The sequence below is a fragment of the Neocloeon triangulifer genome, unplaced genomic scaffold, assembly GCF_031216515.1.
Source record: "Neocloeon triangulifer isolate White Clay Creek 2 clone unplaced genomic scaffold, ASM3121651v1 ptg000003l, whole genome shotgun sequence".
In the NCBI taxonomy this organism is placed as follows: Eukaryota; Metazoa; Arthropoda; class Insecta; order Ephemeroptera; family Baetidae; genus Neocloeon; species Neocloeon triangulifer.
The window spans coordinates 4,599,584-4,617,553 of NW_026775546.1; the positions used below are offsets into that span (position 1 = coordinate 4,599,584).

General features: G+C 36.3%; 4 protein-coding genes and 1 long non-coding RNA gene across 10 annotated transcripts in view; 1 reads left to right on the top strand and 4 right to left on the bottom strand.

Annotated features, from left to right (window-relative positions):
- The window catches only part of LOC132193034 (uncharacterized), a 63,243-nt gene extending 62,324 nt beyond the window's left edge, over positions 1-919 (bottom strand). The window contains exon 1 of the long non-coding RNA XR_009441393.1: positions 656-919. This is a non-coding gene — a long non-coding RNA (uncharacterized LOC132193034). The remainder of the gene's footprint in view (positions 1-655) is intronic.
- Positions 229-7,298, top strand: LOC132193033 (ras-related and estrogen-regulated growth inhibitor). The gene is made up of 4 exons (XM_059613385.1): positions 229-409; positions 476-532; positions 696-1,019; positions 6,739-7,298. The coding sequence occupies exons 1-4, from the start codon at positions 331-333 to the stop codon at positions 6,984-6,986; spliced, it is 708 nt and encodes a 235-aa protein (XP_059469368.1). The 5' UTR covers positions 229-330; the 3' UTR covers positions 6,987-7,298.
- LOC132205932 (uncharacterized) lies at positions 1,267-4,318 on the bottom strand. Of its 4 annotated transcripts, XM_059635324.1 has the most exons (13): positions 4,168-4,315; positions 3,933-4,042; positions 3,725-3,858; positions 3,532-3,669; positions 3,341-3,468; positions 3,086-3,259; positions 2,915-3,029; positions 2,643-2,849; positions 2,346-2,591; positions 2,172-2,284; positions 1,947-2,117; positions 1,721-1,880; positions 1,269-1,560 (listed from the first exon to the last, which is right to left on the bottom strand). In XM_059635324.1, the coding sequence occupies exons 3-13, from the start codon at positions 3,849-3,851 to the stop codon at positions 1,343-1,345; spliced, it is 1,797 nt and encodes a 598-aa protein (XP_059491307.1). In that variant the 5' UTR covers positions 3,852-3,858; positions 3,933-4,042; positions 4,168-4,315; the 3' UTR covers positions 1,269-1,342. The 4 variants fall into 4 exon arrangements, with proteins under 4 accessions (XP_059491309.1, XP_059491308.1, XP_059491307.1 ...); XM_059635326.1 differs by having other exon boundaries at positions 1,267-1,560; positions 3,725-3,871; positions 3,933-4,318; XM_059635325.1 differs by having other exon boundaries at positions 1,267-1,560; positions 3,725-3,875; positions 3,933-4,318.
- LOC132193029 (peroxidase-like) lies at positions 7,228-12,997 on the bottom strand. The gene is made up of 16 exons (XM_059613376.1): positions 12,900-12,997; positions 11,499-11,703; positions 10,555-10,683; positions 10,183-10,350; positions 9,723-9,955; positions 9,499-9,669; positions 9,264-9,428; positions 8,976-9,197; positions 8,792-8,919; positions 8,619-8,732; positions 8,384-8,516; positions 8,196-8,323; positions 7,924-8,129; positions 7,701-7,870; positions 7,540-7,648; positions 7,228-7,482 (listed from the first exon to the last, which is right to left on the bottom strand). Exons 2-16 carry the CDS (start codon positions 11,525-11,527, stop codon positions 7,398-7,400), a joined length of 2,190 nt encoding a protein of 729 aa, XP_059469359.1. The 5' UTR covers positions 11,528-11,703; positions 12,900-12,997; the 3' UTR covers positions 7,228-7,397.
- A 1,335-nt stretch (positions 12,998-14,332) lies between these two features.
- On the bottom strand, positions 14,333-17,653 carry LOC132192796 (alpha-L-fucosidase). Of its 3 annotated transcripts, XM_059612928.1 has the most exons (10): positions 17,057-17,646; positions 16,810-17,009; positions 16,608-16,749; positions 16,453-16,559; positions 16,243-16,403; positions 15,972-16,173; positions 15,774-15,914; positions 15,064-15,226; positions 14,725-14,863; positions 14,333-14,505 (listed from the first exon to the last, which is right to left on the bottom strand). In XM_059612928.1, the coding sequence occupies exons 2-10, from the start codon at positions 17,006-17,008 to the stop codon at positions 14,404-14,406; spliced, it is 1,356 nt and encodes a 451-aa protein (XP_059468911.1). In that variant the 5' UTR covers position 17,009; positions 17,057-17,646; the 3' UTR covers positions 14,333-14,403. The 3 variants fall into 3 exon arrangements, with proteins under 3 accessions (XP_059468911.1, XP_059468910.1, XP_059468909.1); XM_059612927.1 differs by having other exon boundaries at positions 16,608-17,009; positions 17,066-17,653; XM_059612926.1 differs by having other exon boundaries at positions 16,608-17,009; positions 17,057-17,651.
- Between the last annotated feature and the right edge of the window lie 317 nt (positions 17,654-17,970).

The following is a 17,970-nucleotide window of genomic DNA, read 5'->3' on the forward strand; positions in this document are numbered from 1 at the left end:
TCCAATTTGTTTTGGTCACGCCCCTTGACGTACACCAGCATTAATTTAATTTCAATTAATTAATATAGTTCTCTATTTTTGTGTATTGAATTTGTTGATAGTTAATTTATTTATTTTTAAATTTAATCAAGAATCTAAAGAAACAGACCAAAATGCTGATTCCGAGTATCGACCAGCGGTGGCAGTGAGCGCGGTGTCTATTTTCAGATTCGGAAATCTACAAAGTATCCCGCGGCAGCCGGTGTCTTAGTTCGCGTCGCAGATGTGCGGACGCGACCATGCAGCTCGTTTCGTGCTGGGGTCGTCGATAGTGAAGAGTCGTGAGGTAGAATGAACATTCGGCGGAAAAAGTCCGGCCTGACCGAAGTGAAAGTCGCGGTCGTCGGAGCGTCCGGTGTTGGAAAAACAGGTGCGTTCAAATCACTGTTTTTAATGAGCCTTTTTAAGTTTTTTTTTTTATATAATATAATTTCAGCCCTGACTGTACGGTTTCTGACCAAGAGGTACATCGGCGAGTATGATCATCAGAATGGTTCGTTCTAAATTTTAATTTCATAAATTTAAAATCAATAATTATTTCGGACAATTTTAAACTGGATTGCTCCGAAATCCGGTTATTAAGCAGAATTTTATAAAAATTGAGTTTTTTACTTACCACTTTTGAAGTCATCCTGAATCCTCTTCTCCTTATGCAGAGACGCGGTACAAGCACGAGACGATGGTGGACTCGGACACGGTGGTCTTCGAGATCGTGGACACCTGTCCGTCCCGCTCGTCGTCTTTGACGGCCAACGGCGGCGGCCACCAACTGTGCAGCCTCGAGACGGCCTCCTGGGCCGACGGATTCGTGTTTGTTTACGCGATCACGGACAAAAGTTCACTGGACTCACTGCGCCTCGCGAGACAACAAATCAAGGAGGCCAGGGTGACCAGCAGGGGTACCAACTGGCCAGCGCCCTGCGTGCTCGTCGCCGCCAAAGCTGACCTTGTGCACTTCAGACAAGTGTCGATGGATGAAGGTAGGAGAATCAACATTTAATTGTAATAATTTGTTGAACAGGAGCGAAAAGCACTGAAATTTATCCTGAGATATAAAAGATTTTTCAAAGTCCATATAAGTCGAAAAAATAATATTTTTAAAATATAACAAAAAGACAGATAATTTTTTGTGTGGAAATTTTCTTATAAAAATTAGGCTTATATTAATGAAGGAATTAAATCAATTGATATACATTTTTCCACTATAATTTATTTAGTATACTTTTTTAGTTAATTTATTACATTATATATTTATTCCAATATTTAATTGTAATTATTTTCAATACATCATATTACAAAATTACTAATGAATGTCAGGGACGTTTTCGACAATCCAGTCCATATAATTGCCTAGATCAGTATACAGAGAGTAGGATTTTGGGTTGCAGACTCTCTCTATTTCCCCATTCTCCCTCTTTAGATCCAATCCGCGGCCAAAGCTTTCGATGCCTCGCAGGTACCAAATTCTGCCCATTTTCAGTGCCAATCCACCACCACTGTCTCCATTACAAGAGCTGGTTCCTAGGATGGATTAAAGCTATTATGATTTTTATTTTTAAATTTGAAAATTGTAAATTCTCTTCAATTAACACAAAACACAAAAATAACTAAAATTTTAATAATTTTTGTAATTTTTATGAACGATATATTTATTTATAATTATACTTCATTGGAAAGCTACCATTTGTAAAACCAGCACAAAAATTAACGCCAGGCTTCAAATATGTGCCAAAGAATTGTCTTCTGCTCAGGTAGCACTCTCTGTGAGATCGAACTAGTGAATTTGCCCTTTGCAAAATGTCCGACTGAACATACTTTTCATTGTAGCCCCATCCGACCATCTGAAATTAATTAGTTTTGCGAATTTTATTAACTTCTTACTTAACTTCAACTATTAAAAATCAGACAATTCCTCTTGCGTTGACAATTGTATCAATTGAATAAGATCTGCCCCAAAGACAAATCGGCCACACGCTGTTGGTCAATTCAAATCCTAGGTCGAAGAGAAGAATGGCAATGTCATGTTCCTGTGCGAGTGAGTTTGGGTCGAAATCAGGATGCAAAGTTAAATTGCTGGGCTACAATAAACTATTAAATCTCCAACCTTTTCAAATGTGGAAATTTTTCCATACTATTTTTGACTGAATCGAAGGCGAGAAACGAACTTTTACGTCATATAAACCAAGAGTAACAACTAGCTCGTCTTTTTCAAGAAGTATTCCTGCATTGTAGAGACAGTGGGCAGCTTAGAATGGAAAAATATAATTTAAAATAATTATAATTTGCTAATCTGATTAAATTTATACCTGTCAAAACCGCTTTTCTTGAAATAAGAGACCCGCCGCAAAAACCATGGAAATATGGTGTATAATATTGATAATTGTATCTAATTTCTGCGTGCCACGGTTGTCCTTCAAACGAAGCTTCAAATCCATGAACAATGAAGCTCAGGGGTTCCTCGTCTTCGTCCGATTCATCGATGTCTCGCCGACTCCGTCTTAAATTGTTTGTACCACAATTTGGAAAACTCTCTCGATTTTGGCCTCTGAATTCTGGAAATCCTTTTAGTTAAATATTGAAAATTTTAAAATCACCATGCAAACTTCTTCTTTTCTTGACTGGTGGTATTTCCGGCATAATCCACACTCCTTTTGTTTGTGAAACAATTTTGTGAACAACCGGCAGCAAGTCGGAAAAGCCGTGGGAACGCCCTTGCAGTCCGTATTGCCTATGTGTGACTCCACTTAGGAAATAACGACCCGAATGGATATTTAAAAGATAATCCCCGGTTTGGCTAATGTCGTTTACATCTTGAGAAAAAAAAATCGCAGAATTAGAATTATTAATAAATATGCGAATTTAGTTCCTTATATACAATATTTATCCAAGCTCGCACAGAGGATGTGGTTAAAAAATGGGCAGTCTTCTTCCTGATACCAAGAATTCATGCAGTTTTCCGCCGTCATCAACTCAATACGCTTCGTAAAATTCTACACAATTGTGTAGAATAAAAATGTTAGAGAGAAAAAAGGTTTATTTAACTCACCGGCCAAAAGTCGTTGTAAATGAGAAATGATTCGTTTCTATACATGTACTCGGAGTTATTCTGGTTGATTAAGCAAATTGGGTAAATTACGTTTTCGACCAGTTTTGCTTTTTCAATAGTCCAGACATAAATTTTGTTTCGTGGCTGAACATCAATCCGCACCGCTGCCTTCACCTACTCAAATAAAAATCGGAAATTAAATTTTATTTCTATTAATTTGCTTAAGTTTTCATATTTTTTTTTCATCAATCAAACCTGTAGTGCCAATCCCTTTCCATCTTTGATGCAATTGGCGTATCTGTAATTCTCGTAACAATTTCCCAAGTACACAGTTGCATTTTTTCCATCTCTCTCAAATTCAGCCATGATCTTGATACAGTCGTCTAACAACCATGAAATGAACTTTAAATATTTTCAACTCAATTTTAAGAAACCAATCATCTTACGAGTGATGATGTTTGTGTTCGAGATAAGAACGCCCTTGCATCTGAAAGATCCATTGAAGATCCGAACTCTCCACGGCGGTTTGCTTCCATTCCAAAGCCCACAATTTGTAAAACTCAAATTTTCGCCTTCGTTGTAAACTGGAAGAGAATTAGTTTTTATTTAAAAAAAAAATGCGTATAAAAAAAACATTACAAGGAGTTGGCAGAATTTTTCTTTCGGAGACTTTGCACTGAGGCGCATCAGATAAGGTCGATTCAGAGAGAAGCGAAATTATTGCAAGTATCAAAAGCAAGGCTGCTCGGAAATAAGAAGACGTCATTCCTCGCCTGAAATTGATTTCTGACTAAGCAAATTAGCGGAAGGAATAATATTATATGCAGTTTATTTCACTTGCACTTACAGTATTTTTAGAATCGTGGCTCACATTTGTTTGCTAACTTTTGAATGCGCAACTCGAGAAGTGTTTGATAATAAAACTCTGACATTTGACCGCAAAAAGAAGAGACGATCCTATATCTCGAGCCAAAAGTTTATATAGAATTAATTCAAAAGCTGTTTGATTAAATCATTCTGGTGGTCTTTTTGGTTTATGCGTGGAACAAAGCAAGCGAGCGCTGCGGGAATTCCTGACTCACATCCAAGGCACGCGGCGTGCCGTCTCTAAAATAAGCACCTCTCTTTCCCGATGATTGAGTGCTTTTGCTTTGGTGCTAAATTAGAATATGTGGCGCGCGCAAATACTCAACAATATGATGGGTCGTCTCGTCAGCCTCTCATACGCAAATACACTCGCTGTATGGAGAATAAAGAAGACAGGCGCCCTCTACACAGCAATGCACAACGATATAATTTATTATCGGAGACCCTTTTAGCTTAATTATCTGTTAGACCTTGCGAGCAACGACTTCTATTTTCATTCGAGAAATCACCGTCAATGAGGAGCCATGAACTCAAGTAATAGCAAATTTTAAAATAAAAGATAATTGAATCGTAAGTTTTACAATTTGATGGTTGCCAAATTTAAGAGATTAAATTTAGCATGATTTGTCCATGCTCCACTTAGTAAAAGTTGATTTTAATTTAAAGCAGACGGGAGATTTCTCTTATATATTTTTTTAACGCCCAGAGTTTTTATTAGATAAATTTAGCTTTTTGGTTTTTTTTGCCGCAAGGTAAGGAGCACCGGCCAAATCGTTTTAGCAACGGGGTATTCGGCCAAATATAAATTTCCACAAATATTTGGACGAGTGGCAAGGACAGTTTTTCGACTCGGCGACACGTGTTTATAGAGGCAGGCGTGGTGTATTAAAAGTATATAAGGATGTCAAAAAAGAAGGTGTTTTCGTTGGAGCTAGTCGTGTCCTAACAGAAAACGGCCAAGGACATTCACGCTGAAATAATTATATAAACGGGAAAACTTCTGTACCTTCAACAAGTCGTTCGCTCGCGCGCGCGAGACAAGTTGATGTTTTCGCGGTTTTGCCGGAATTGTGTTTATGTTGGCAGATTTGTGTGCTGCGAGATCAATCTGCGCCGAGCGGTGTTACTGACAAATTACGAGCGCAAACAAAATATATACTGAGAGAAATTTAAGCAATTTGGAAAAGAAGTATGCACGTCAGCATTAAAAAAAACCATAAATTAATTTGCGTAATGAAATATATTAGAATAAATCATTATCAGAATTTGCTATTATTTTTTTTAAAGTAATTTAATATTGATTTGGAAATAAATAGAAGCAATACTTTTTTTTAAAACTAAAATCACAATAAAAGCTTTTCTTTACAATTATCAATTTAGCTTTTAATGACTTAGTTGCAAAGTGTCTTTATTGATTTTGTATATCAGAAGGCAATTACTACCCAGGTACAGCATAAATACAATAAATAGATTAAAAAATTATCAATTTACATTATAGAGGAAAAATCTTATGACTTATTAACATCAAATTTCTGTTCGGATGAAAGAATTCATGACAAAGAAGTTGATTTTTTTAGCCATTAATTTTTTTCTGATAACAAACATTTGAAACAAAATATATTTGCTAAAAAAAAATTTGTGCAGAGCACTTTAATTATTGATCTAAGCCAACCTAGCCAATTCATAAATCTACTTGTAACTAACGCTGCTAATTGTGTACTAATGAAGTTAAGTTCATTAGAGTACCCCTGAATAATTTATAGCGTTATGGCCGGCATAACCTGCACTCTATTTTAACGAACTCCATTTCTCATCTCGCCTTCGTACACTTTTGCAATTTGGAGAAGCGAATGTAGGCACCATAGCCATTAGTTGTGCTACATAAAATTAAGGGTCGCAGATTCACATTGTATGAGCGCGGCGTAAAAAAAACGAGGCCAGCAGAGCTTTATTTGTTTATCAAATCCGAAAAGCGCCGGCGTTGCTCCATTGAGCAATGAAGACTGCCTGGCGCCGGTCCAAATATCTCGGCCGCGGCTGCCGAAATTCCGCCGCCCTTTTTTTTTTTACACGCGTGTTAGAAAAATGTTCTTTCAATTAGGCATGCCATTAAAAAGCCATTTGCCATTTATTTTTCGCAGCGGTGGCACTATTTTTCCTTCTTCTGCGAGTTGTCAATCACGAGCAGGCGCCTCGATTTTTTTCCGCGACGACAAGAGATCGCCGAGGAAACTTGAGAAATTGAGTGCGTGTGTTGCACTTTTTATTTTAGTCCTGCGCCGCTTGGCAGCCACTCTCGCTGCCAATTAATCTTGAGCTAGGAATTTTCTATCGCGGGCCAGAGCCACAGGGTGTTAATAACTTTGACTGAAAATTAATTGATTGATGTAAATTAAATAAGTAATAATTTAATTGAGTGCTTTTGTAAAAAAACATTTTTTCATTTGGATTTGATATTTTAAAAAAGTGATCTGCTAGAAAAAAAATATTTATGATAATTTTGAAAAAAGATAAAAAATTCTTTATTCTTAATTTTATTTTATGAAATTTATTTTTGGTTGCTATCATTTTAATTTATAATTAAAATTGTTGGTACATAATTTAACGTTTTTTCTGTTTTGCTTAAAAAAAACTTGCTTTTCAATATACTTGAAATTTCGTTGCTCTTTTTTTTAAAGAAGTTTTTCTCAAGGGGAAATTATACTCCATAAAATTTCAAAAATTCTAATGTTTGCATGTCTTTAATGTTAATTTGAAATTAAATTCCTGGATTTATGAAATTTCAGGGGAGCAGTTGGCTCACGACTGGGAATGCACCTACCTCGAAGTGGCCGCAGCTGAAGAGGTACAATCGTCGACGGCCGTTTTCCAAACACTTTGCCGCGAAGTGCTGGCAGCTCGAAGACGCGGCAAGCAGAGTCTCTTGGACAGAATGTTCGCCTCGGCCAAAAGTGCCACTTCGACAAAAGCGACCACCTCCAACAGCCCCCGATTCTATGCCAGGGGCAAGAGCGACAGTGCCCTTCCTCCGTGAAATGAAGAAAAGGTGATTTGTCCGAATCATTCCTGCAAATTCGGTATGCAACTTGTACTACTGCAGAACCGCGTGTGTTGCATATAGATCCAGTGAGAACTGGTCACTTCTTTCAGTAAAAAATTATATCGCGCTGTGAGAGACTGTTAATTATGAGGATTGTGTACATATTTATATTGCTAACTATTTGTAAATCTGCTGGGCTGCTAAAATTAAATTGCGAGCAATGCTATAAATTTTAATCTCATTTAATTTCATAACATCAATAAACCACTTTTTAACTTAATATTCATTACAAGTTTGGCATGGATTTAGATAATATTTGTTATTTACAATATTTACACAATATATTAAAATTTTTATTTACAATTGACTGAATATTTTTATAATTTCTATAGCACAAATGAACTTTTATTTTTTGGACCTGTTTAGGTCTCTCCATGGTGTCAGGTCCAGTCTCGGAATAACTTGGCTTTGGCAGGGAAGTCTTGGGTTCCTGAAATAAGAATTATTCAATGCTGGTCTCGATTTCATGAATTTTTAAATTTCTTACAACTCAGAATCTGGCAAAAGGAACACAAAATTCTGAACCGTCTGAATGTTGTCAGAATTGTCACAAAGCATTCTGGCAAAAGTCATCCTTTTGATAGACTTCAGTTGGCCTAAAATAATTCTTTTTAAAATCTCTTTCCCAATAAAATCTTGAAATTTTACCTGGTGTGAAGGCGCCTGGGTGGTCAGGATTTTCATACCAGAATCTATCGGCGCGACGAAGTTGCCTAAAGGATCGGCTGATAATGCAGCTGAAAGTTGGTCCAACCATTCCGCCCGGAAGTGGCCTTTCGCATATTCCAGCTGACCACAAATCAACATCGTGGACGCTCCTGAAAAAATTTAATTGTTAAATATTTCTTTGCTTTTATTATTATAAACTTACTCAAACATATGGCTGTACTCAATGGCTGTTACATTCACAGTCATATCTTGAACAAACTCCTCCCAGGTATTTGGCACAGGAAGTCCACAGTACTCTCTGAATTTAGTGTACGAAGGAACACCATGTTCCCTGGCCCTGGCAATGTTGATGGACGCCAGGTCTCGGCCAAACGGGGAGCCGGGTTTGCGGAACAGATGAGTTGTCACCTTTGAAAACAAAAAATTTCATATTAATTTAATTTATAAACTTCTAATTTTTATTTTTAATTTTACCTCGCTTGTGACTGCTTCATCCATGGCTTGGGACACTTGATTGACCATTCCCAGAATTAATTCGTCCATCCTACCGGGTCTGTAGACGGAGAAGGGTTGACGAAGAACAGCGCTCAGTCTAATAGAACCTAAAAAATTAAAATATGATTGAGTTTATTGCTCATAGCGGGGTAAATTTTTTTCCTCACTGATGTATCTGTGGGCCGGAGACCAACGTTCAATGGTACTTGGTAAAAGTGAGTGTCCAAACCGGAAGGCGGCAGTGGCGAAACTATCAGGTACTGCGGGATTAAGCCCTGGCTGATACAAATTACTGTAGCCCTGTTAAAAAAATAATTATTATAAATATACAAATAAAAAATATTTTCATAATTTATTAGTCTTTGTACCGCAAACTATAAGAAAATTATTAATAAGTGATACCTCAGGCTCAAGTTGCAACTGTTCCTTAGCCATGACTTCCTTTCCCAAAAGGATGGGCAGAAATTCATCGAAAGTGATGTGCTGTACAAGGGCTGCCATAATCATGCGAGTTTCCTGGTGAAAATTTGTTATTAAAACTATTTTTTATTTAAATATTTATTTATTTGACATACCTGATAAAGAGTTTCATCTGTCCAGTGAGGATTTAAAGCGGACAGTTCAGTGGCGATTCTGTTGTGCTCGCGGATGAAAATCGTGTGCAAAACCGTCAGCATCAACTGCTCGTTAACCCTGTTATCTCCTAAAAGGTGAAAAAAATAATTTTTTTACAGGGTGATGATTTCTTCATTAATATACCAGCCAAGAAACAAAAGATATCAGGTGAGGGTCGGGTGCAACCGTCGTCAGGGAACTGGACCTTGAGAGGAAGCAAGGGCTTCAAACCGTTGGGCAAAAGGTCGAGGTTGGCCATCAGACCATTTGCTCCCAAACGAAGGGATCTGGCGACTTGGGCGCTTGAGCCGTAGATGAAACTTGCATCAATAGCTGGCGTCAGGTCATTATTCTGCGCTCTCGTACCTTTTAAAATTAATTAAAAAAAAAACTCATATATCGCAAAAAAAAGTCTGAAAATAAAAATTCTACCGAGTTTGCATCCAGGTCGCAGGGCAGGGGGAGTGCGCATGAAGTCGATACATCTTCGGCCGTACTTTGCATAAAAGGGGTCGTCAAAGGGAATGGTCAGAGTGGCACAGTTTGGATTTGCCCTGGGATTATCGCAGCACTGGGGCTCAGTATTGGTTCCAGCGTCTAAAATAACCAGTCAAATATTATTATAAAAAATAAGAATTAATAAATTTTTTTAAATAAAGCCACAAACTCTTTGCTTCTGCTGTGAAAGTAACATCGTGGTCCAAAATTTGACCCCAGGCGAGGAACATCAGGGTGACGGCGTGGTCATGAAGACCAAGGTCACGGTGCACGCGCGACGAGACGTATCGCGCGTTGGGCAGAGGTTTTCCCGTCACTGACCGCCTCGGAATGCCCACGCCTAATTGAAATTATACGTTTTAATATTTTAGGGAAAGTTTAAATTTTTCGCACCATCGGCATAAACTGGAGGAAGCATCCGTGGAAAGGGTTGTTGAGCAGCACCCTGGGCCCAAGAGAGCGGTCCTTCATTGTTGCAGGAGCCGTCGTAAGACCTGTAGCGCGCCAACTCTGGTGGACAGGATCGGCTCAGAGACAACCTGTCCGGGCACCAATCAGCAATTTCCGTTTCGGCGGTGTCTAATAACGGGAGGCCAGCCCAGATCTCATCTTCAGTCAGTTTATACCTATTAAAAAAATTAATAATTAGAACTGAAATTTTTAGTTAATTGAAGATGAAATTGAAGACAAAAAATATTTAAAGAAATACTTTTAATATAATTTATCAACAAATCTTTCTTCATTACTTTTTTCTTACAATGAATCATTTACAGATAAAATGGATAAAATGAGAAATGATCTTATGTAAATAATATTATAATTGGTTTTTAAATTTTTTAATTAAAAATTTAACCTGTCTCTAAGCAATCGTGTAGTTTCCTGAATGGCCTCTGCGAGTAAATCCTCCTCAACTCTCTGCCTCGGTTTTCGAGGAGCACTGAAGATGCCGACCTTTGACCTGGCCAGGCTAAAGGCTTCGTTGACCGCGCTGGCGGTGATGCAAAAACTCTCACCTCCATTGCTGCAGAAACAAATAAATTTTACAAAAGAGAAAAACCAAGTTATAGCTTTTATGCAAAAAAGGCCACTTTGACCTTGGCCGAAATATTTCTGTCAGCGATATTCAAATCAGTCGTTGATTAATAGATGTATCTTTCTTTGCTAGCTTTGCTGCGCGCGAGGTGACTTTAATTATGAGATGCGCATTTTTTCGGTTCGTTCTCACCTTGTGATGTCGTTGGAGGAAGCTGCATCGCGAACCACTTTGAGCACGCAGTCGACAGGTAGGCTGCCGTCGAGCGCCGGCGAAGTAAACTCCTGGCCCACTGAACTCCGCGAGGCCAAGATCAAAGCCCTGCCGGCCAAGGAAACAATGCCGAAATGAGATAATGCCTGATTGTGAAGACATTTGAAATGCAGTGAGGAGCAAAATGAAAATAAATTCAGTTATCTTCCTTGTGTGGAACGGACATGAATAGCCACGAGATTAATTTACAATTGTTTTCAAAGTTGTGAAATAACTCATTCAAACTGCAAAGATTTTATATTCATGAAGATATATTTACAATATTTCAAATAATTTATGATAAATCAGTAAAAATTTGCGAGCAAAATTGGCTTAATTACAATAATTAATAAATTTCATCATGTAAATTATTGAATTTTAAATTTGATTGTATTTATAAATATTAATGATTATTAAAATTTATTGCATCAAATGTTCAGAATTTAAATTTTAATATTTTCAATTCTATTTTAAGTTTTAATTTGCAAAACAAAGCATTATTTGCACTGTAATTACAATCAAAATAATTGAGTTGATTTTTGTAATAATTATAATATAATACATAGTTTTCAATTTATAATTTGCATAAATTATGCAAATCAATGAATATATGAATTTGTTACTTAATAGGTTAAAACAAAATTACATTTTAGTTTCTGAGTGATTGAAATATTGCATAAGTAATGGAGCTTAAAAAATAAAGCAATAATTTTTTTCATTGCGCATAATTTAAGAAAATATTAATTTAGTAAATAATTTATAATAAATAAATATGGTTCATTCATTCATTTCAATAAAAATAAAAAAGCGAATCGTTAAATACGTTTTAATAAATTACATTAATAATTACATGGGGGCTGCAAAGTAGAGCATCGGAAACTTACCATGTAAGAAAGTAATGATGCGGGGCCATTGGAGATCCGAGCACCAAGAAGTGTCTTTAGTCCGCTCGCACAAAACTGCGAACACCTTTACAGAAAAAAGCACTGTGTCCGTCTTCCTGCGGAGGATCAGCGGCAATGACAACTGGGCGGCGAAAACAGCGAGTGATGAGCGCCCACTAACTCCGCCACAGCCCCCATGATTTCACTTAAACAAACAAATAATGCACTTATTTATGATGTGCTGCGTTCGCGCGCGTGCCATCTAGACGAGCGACTTTTTTCAACAGGTTTCACTTTTAGCACTGCTGGACGTCACGACGAGGTTAATTTTTTTTTGCTGCTACTGTTCTGCTGCAGGCGGAACTTGGTGTGAATGAATTAATCGCGAGCGTTTATTGCAATAAGTGTGTTAAGAGTTTTGAATGGTGTAACAATGAGAAGAGTTATCTAATGACCCGCGCAATAATATTTTGCAATTTTTCATGCAATTTTTTAAGTTCACTGTCATCAGGGCGAAAGTGCAATATTTGCAGAATATGATGTAAAAAATTATATATTTGCTAAGCAAGTACTTTGTTTATTAAATAATAATTGGAAATAAAGAAATAAGTATTTTAAATATATAACGATTTCAATATTTGAACACAGAGGGTCTGATATATCTTGTGACATAAGATTAGATACGTTAAATGTTAAATGAGAGCCATTTTTGGTTATTTTAGTCTTATAGTAGGATTTACAATCAATTTGAATAATATTTTGCAACAGATGAAATCTTCATAATCATTTTTCAATTTAGTGAAAAGAATATACATTACACATAACAGATTTAGCTTTAAAAATATTAAAATATGGACTTTTAATAACTTTAAAGATCAAAAATTAAATGCTTAATATTTAAAATTTAAGTAAACATAAAAAACAAAAAGCTTTTAAAAAATTAATGTACAAATAAAGCAAAATAAATTGTAAAATACACAAATATTTAAGTAAGTAAAATAAATTTTTTATTTTTATTTTCTTTAAATCGAAAACCTTACTACTTTTTTCATTAAATTTTGTATTAAATGCTTGAAAATTAAAAAAAGTAAATAACCTTAATTATTAACGGTATGAAAAACAAATCAAATTATTATAGGGAGAGAAACAAATTCTTGCAAAATAAACCAGTGGAAACCAATAGCAAATGTTAATAGGGATAATAGTTTGTAAAAACAATATTACTAACAATAAAAAAATTACAAATTTACAAAAAACAAAAGATATGAACATTAATTGTATTTACTTCTTACCCGTATATATTTTGAAATAAATATTTCCTTAATTTCCACAGTAGTAAAGCTCTTTCATTAGAAAAAATGATAATATAAAATATAAGGAAGACGGGAAATATTTGTGTACCTTTTTTAGAGTGAAAACTAAACGAACTGCAAATTTCACGGGCAGGTCGTGCAAACTAGTAGTGATCTCTCTCCTTTCCTGTCCTAGACTGCCGGCGGCGGGAACAAAGGTTTCGCTTGTTGGCTCCTGAAGTGTGCGGTCGGCGATGATTATTATTTTATTCGCCGAAGAAGAAGGTGGCGGCCGCACAAGGTTCGCGAGCAGCTTAGCGTGACCGCCGTGTAAAATCATAATTCGGACGTGCGCGCTTCTAATTAATTATCCGCTTGGCAATTATATTCGCACACGCTTATCCCCCGCATAATTTGAATATTATACGGCAAGCAAGTGGAGGCCGCCGCGAATAATGGACGAGCTTCGGTGAAACAATGCCGAGAAATAATGTGCGCGATATTATGAGTGAAAATTCCTTGACGGCTTGAATGGTTTGCTATTGCTAGCGTGAATCCGCTGTTACTTTCTGTGGTATTTTATTGTTTTCGTTGCTTTTGTTTGGATCATTAATAGAATTGACGAGAACTCGAAACTCGGCAGAAAAAAACTAATGTAAATTTTAGAAATTTTTTTATTGAACCTAGAAGAAAATGATCTATAAATAAAGTCACTTTGAAATAGGTCAAGATTGGTTCACATTACAAGATCTTTAACAAATATTTTTGTTGTATCAAAATAACGAATTTTGAAATAATAATTATAAAAATTACTTTAATTTGAATTAAGAAAGAAACTAACTTTCTAAAAAGTTATAATTAAATTAAAGACCTAAAAAGTGCTCTAGATGTTATGATATTACAGAGCAATATTCATAATTGTTTTTCTAGGCAAATTACTTTTTATAGACTGTTGAGTGGTTTTTCCTTAATAAAAATTTCTGCACCGCAGAACAAAAGAATCAAAACAAAAAAATTGCGAGTGGCTTTTGCTGTGGCGTGGGTAAAAAGCGAAATTTTCTCCCGCGTCATTTGTAGAGCAACAAGGTCGCGCACTTCGTTTCCTGATGGTATGTGCACCGTTTATTTAGTGGCTCAAAAATTTGCATTATTCACTCTGAAAAATGCTTCTTTTGTACTGATCGACAAAGAATTTATTTGTTCGAAAATAAAAAGTTTAAACCCTCTCTCTTTTCTCACTCGTTCAAATCTCTCCTTTTAGAGGTGCGCTACTTGTTAATAGCAAAAGCTCTTTACGGAGGTTCATTAAGGCAGTTGATAATCACAACGTACTTGAAATAGTCTGTGCAAATATTTTTTCGTTTTTGCTAATCAATACATATAATATTTGTTGGTGAAAAACCGGCAGGGATTTTTCAAGGATGCAATTGAGAATAAAAGGCAAAAAGCCTGTATTACATTATGACCAAGTCTTATTTTAAAATCTTAAAATATATTTTTAAGTAAATTTTGAATTAAAATCTAATAATTTATAATCAGTAATTATATTCAATAAAATTTTATTTAAATTATCTCTTTGATTCTTAAATGTTTATAATTATGACAAATGAGATTCAGTTTGTAATATTGGTGAATTTCAGCATCCAAGGAAGAGGCGCTGAGCTTTGAGAAACGTCCGGCAGCATCACATCCAAGCCCTTGCCCGCAGTATGCCACTGCAACAATGAAAATTTTCCAATTAAACCGCAATTCATCGTAATTAATAGACGGCAAAAGTGGAATTCCCCGCGAATGCGTGAGCAACAAATTTATTACTCATACTTTCACGACCATAGTAACATAGAAATTAGGCAAGGTGATTTAATAAGCTTGTGTAACGAAGGTGTGAACATGTAGACTAGAATCTCTGTGGAAGAAAAGAAAAAATTTGTGACCTTGACTTTCGCGGAGCCGCCGTAGCCGAGGATGAAGACCTCATTGTTTTGGCCAACCTCCGGCCGATGGAGAGTGAGAAGATTATTTTGTGGCCAGTGCAAAACTGATGCGTACACATAACCTTCTCGCCGTGTGTACCTGCCGAAAAATGCTAGGTGGTATAAATCATGTCAAGAATGCGCGCCCACTTGTTAGTGTAAAGGCAGATATTGTGATAAAGTGCGTTTTATGTTAGACGTTTAATTTACAAGGTTTATTATCGTGCGATTTGCATATTTGGACACGCAATAGTTCATCTTATTAAAAGTGGTCTTGAAATAATTACAAAAAACTCTCACCAGACACCGGTTTGAAGTGTTTCATTCTGGTACGTCCAGGGTTTGCTGCCATAAATCGCCTCCCCATTCACTTTCAACCACTTGCCCATTTGCCGAAGTCGTTCTTCGTAAATGGGCATAATTTTGCCCTCTTTCGAAGGACCTACGTTGACCAGGATGTTACCTTAAAAATATAATATGGTTTTTTTAAATTTTTGTTTACAACAAAATTTTTAATTTAAAATAACATTTTTTACTGTTCAATTAAACCAATTACATTAATTGAAATTTCTGCAATGTATCCCCAGGCGTTAAATGGAAATTATGATATAGCTAAATGTATACCTTCTCTTCTTGCTGTCGTAAGTCGTAAGTACACGCCGCAACTATTCTAATTTACACTTTACATCACGTGATACATTGCAAAAATCTAAAGTTAGTTGAATGTATTATGTTAATTTGTTAATCACAGAGGCAATCATTGAGCATACCAGGTTACATAACGAATAATTTTAAGTTATTACAAGTTGAATTTATTTTAAAAAATTGCCGAAAAGAGTTCTTTTTGTACATTGTTGGGTGTGCAACTATGCAAAAAAATAAATTTACATTAAATGAAAAACTTTCAAACTTAATTATGTTTACTGGAATTGAATATTCAGCTAACCCTTTTTATTAAAACTTAAAAATTAAATAAATTAACAAAAGTTAAAATAAATTTTTTAACTTACCGCCGCAGCTGACAGTAGAAACAATTTGCTCAATCAACTCCTCATAAGTTAAAATATCAGTAAATTTGGCCTCTCTTCTGAAGCCCCAGGAGTGCTTATCAATCGTCATCGCATTCTCCCATTTGTGAGGCTGCAGTACACCTTAAAATTGCATTTTTTTATATATGTATCGCATGGAATTTTCAATGTGAACAATACCAGGGTTGTATCTGTCCTGGCAAGTGTAAAAACCTCCATGTGTGCAAAGCGTTTCGTGACCCCAGCGGTCATTGGTGACCACCGTGTCACGCACCGGACTCTCATTATACAACCAGGAGAGGAAGGCGGTCGAGTTCCAGTACCAGTCCGGCGCCTCCCACTCGCCGTCGGACCAAAGCACTTCCGGTGCGTAATTTTCGATCTGTCAAATAATTCACCAAAAGAGAGCTTCGTCTCGATAAAATATAAAGTGGGCCTTGATTATAAATACCAGCTCATGCATTTCCGGTATGATTTTTCCGTGCACAAAATTGTTGGTCTGGAAATCGTTTTTCTTGTCCTCCAACCACAAAGGGTTGAACCATTCATATAGGGAGTGGTACAAACCGAATTTCATCTCGGGATACTGCCTCACCGCACTCGCCAAATCTCCTAAATTAAATATTAAACAATATCAAAGCGATTTTTTTTTTTTAAATACCTATGAGATCTCGGTGCGGCCCTACGTCTTTCGCATTCCAACCAAAGGCATATTTGGAGGGCCAGAGCGCAAAACCGTCATGATGCTTACTCGTCAATACAACATACCTAATTTGAAAATTAAAAAATGTATATTTTTCTAAGTTTTGTTTTTACTTTGCGCCTGCTGCACTGAAAATTTCGGCCCATTCGTCTGGGTTGAAAAATTCGGCTGTAAAGTCTCGTCCAAAATCTTGATAAGCAAATCCAGGACGGTAATTTGCCTCCATAAAATTCTTGTATTTCGTTTGATTTGAATCTAATACACAGGTTTGAATAATGAAAAACGCAAAAAAATTTAATTGAAATATTTGATTACCTATCCAGTTTTTCCAAAACCATTCGGATCCAAAACTAGGCACTGCAAAAACGCCCCAGTGTACGAAAATTCCAACTTTGGCTTGGTCGTACCAGCCGGGAAGGGGCCGGGCGTCAATGCTGCCCCAATTGGGCTCATATTTGGCCGTACTAACAGTCAAAGTAGTCAACAACGATCCGAGCACCAACAGAATATTCATCCTTTAAAAAAATTTAGCAAATATATTTTAAATTTAAGATCTGCTTACTTGGAATACTTTGGTCTTGTTCACAATTCCTTACTAATGCGCAGCCCGTTGATGGACGCTCTTTTATATCACCAGCAGTACCACCATCAGGAGGACTGTATTATCTGTCAAAGTAAAGGGGCGCTTATCTAGACTCGGAGACAAAACAAAACAGTTGATGCGACTGTATTTGGTTAATATGCGCCTTGTTTAGAGCGAGAGCTGAGAGGGCACCGCTAGCAGTTATATGTGTTGCAGTTGTGCCGGGTCACGCTCTGCTTTTATCAGGCAAAACATTTTTGATAAGCATTATTATATCCTTTTTCAATACATAGTCAACCAGCAACCAGCAGCTCACGAATCTAATCAATTTTTTTAACGTTTGGCCTACAAAAGACAAAGCAACTATTTTTCTGAGCTTGTACTTCACCTTCTTCCTAATTTCTTTATGATTTTTTCCATCAAGATAAATTTTTGTTGAATTTTATTAATCTTCAATTATAAATATATATTTTTTTTTAAATTTAGATATAAGGTTTTTAAATGTTTGTGTCACACAAATTGATAAATAGAGCCTCGCGACATATTTCATAATTTGTTGGTCAAATATTAAATGATTGCATAACTTCCCTTCTCCTACTTAAAATTTCCAGCGGACTCGCCTGCAGCTTGAGCACCAACGTGCCGCCGCCGGCAGTGAGCACCGAATTGGAAGTGCAGAGCCATCTGCGAGATTGCCGTTTGAACTTCTGACGCGAGCGGCATGCAAATGAGGCAATGAACACACATCACAACCAAAGTTAATTTATGGCTTGAGAGAGGATAAATTTTGCATAAGAAAAAATTAGTTAACACAATTTATAGATTGCATTTTAATTTAATTAAAATCTCTTAATGGATTTTTATAATTTATATATTGTGAGAGTTATGAGGAT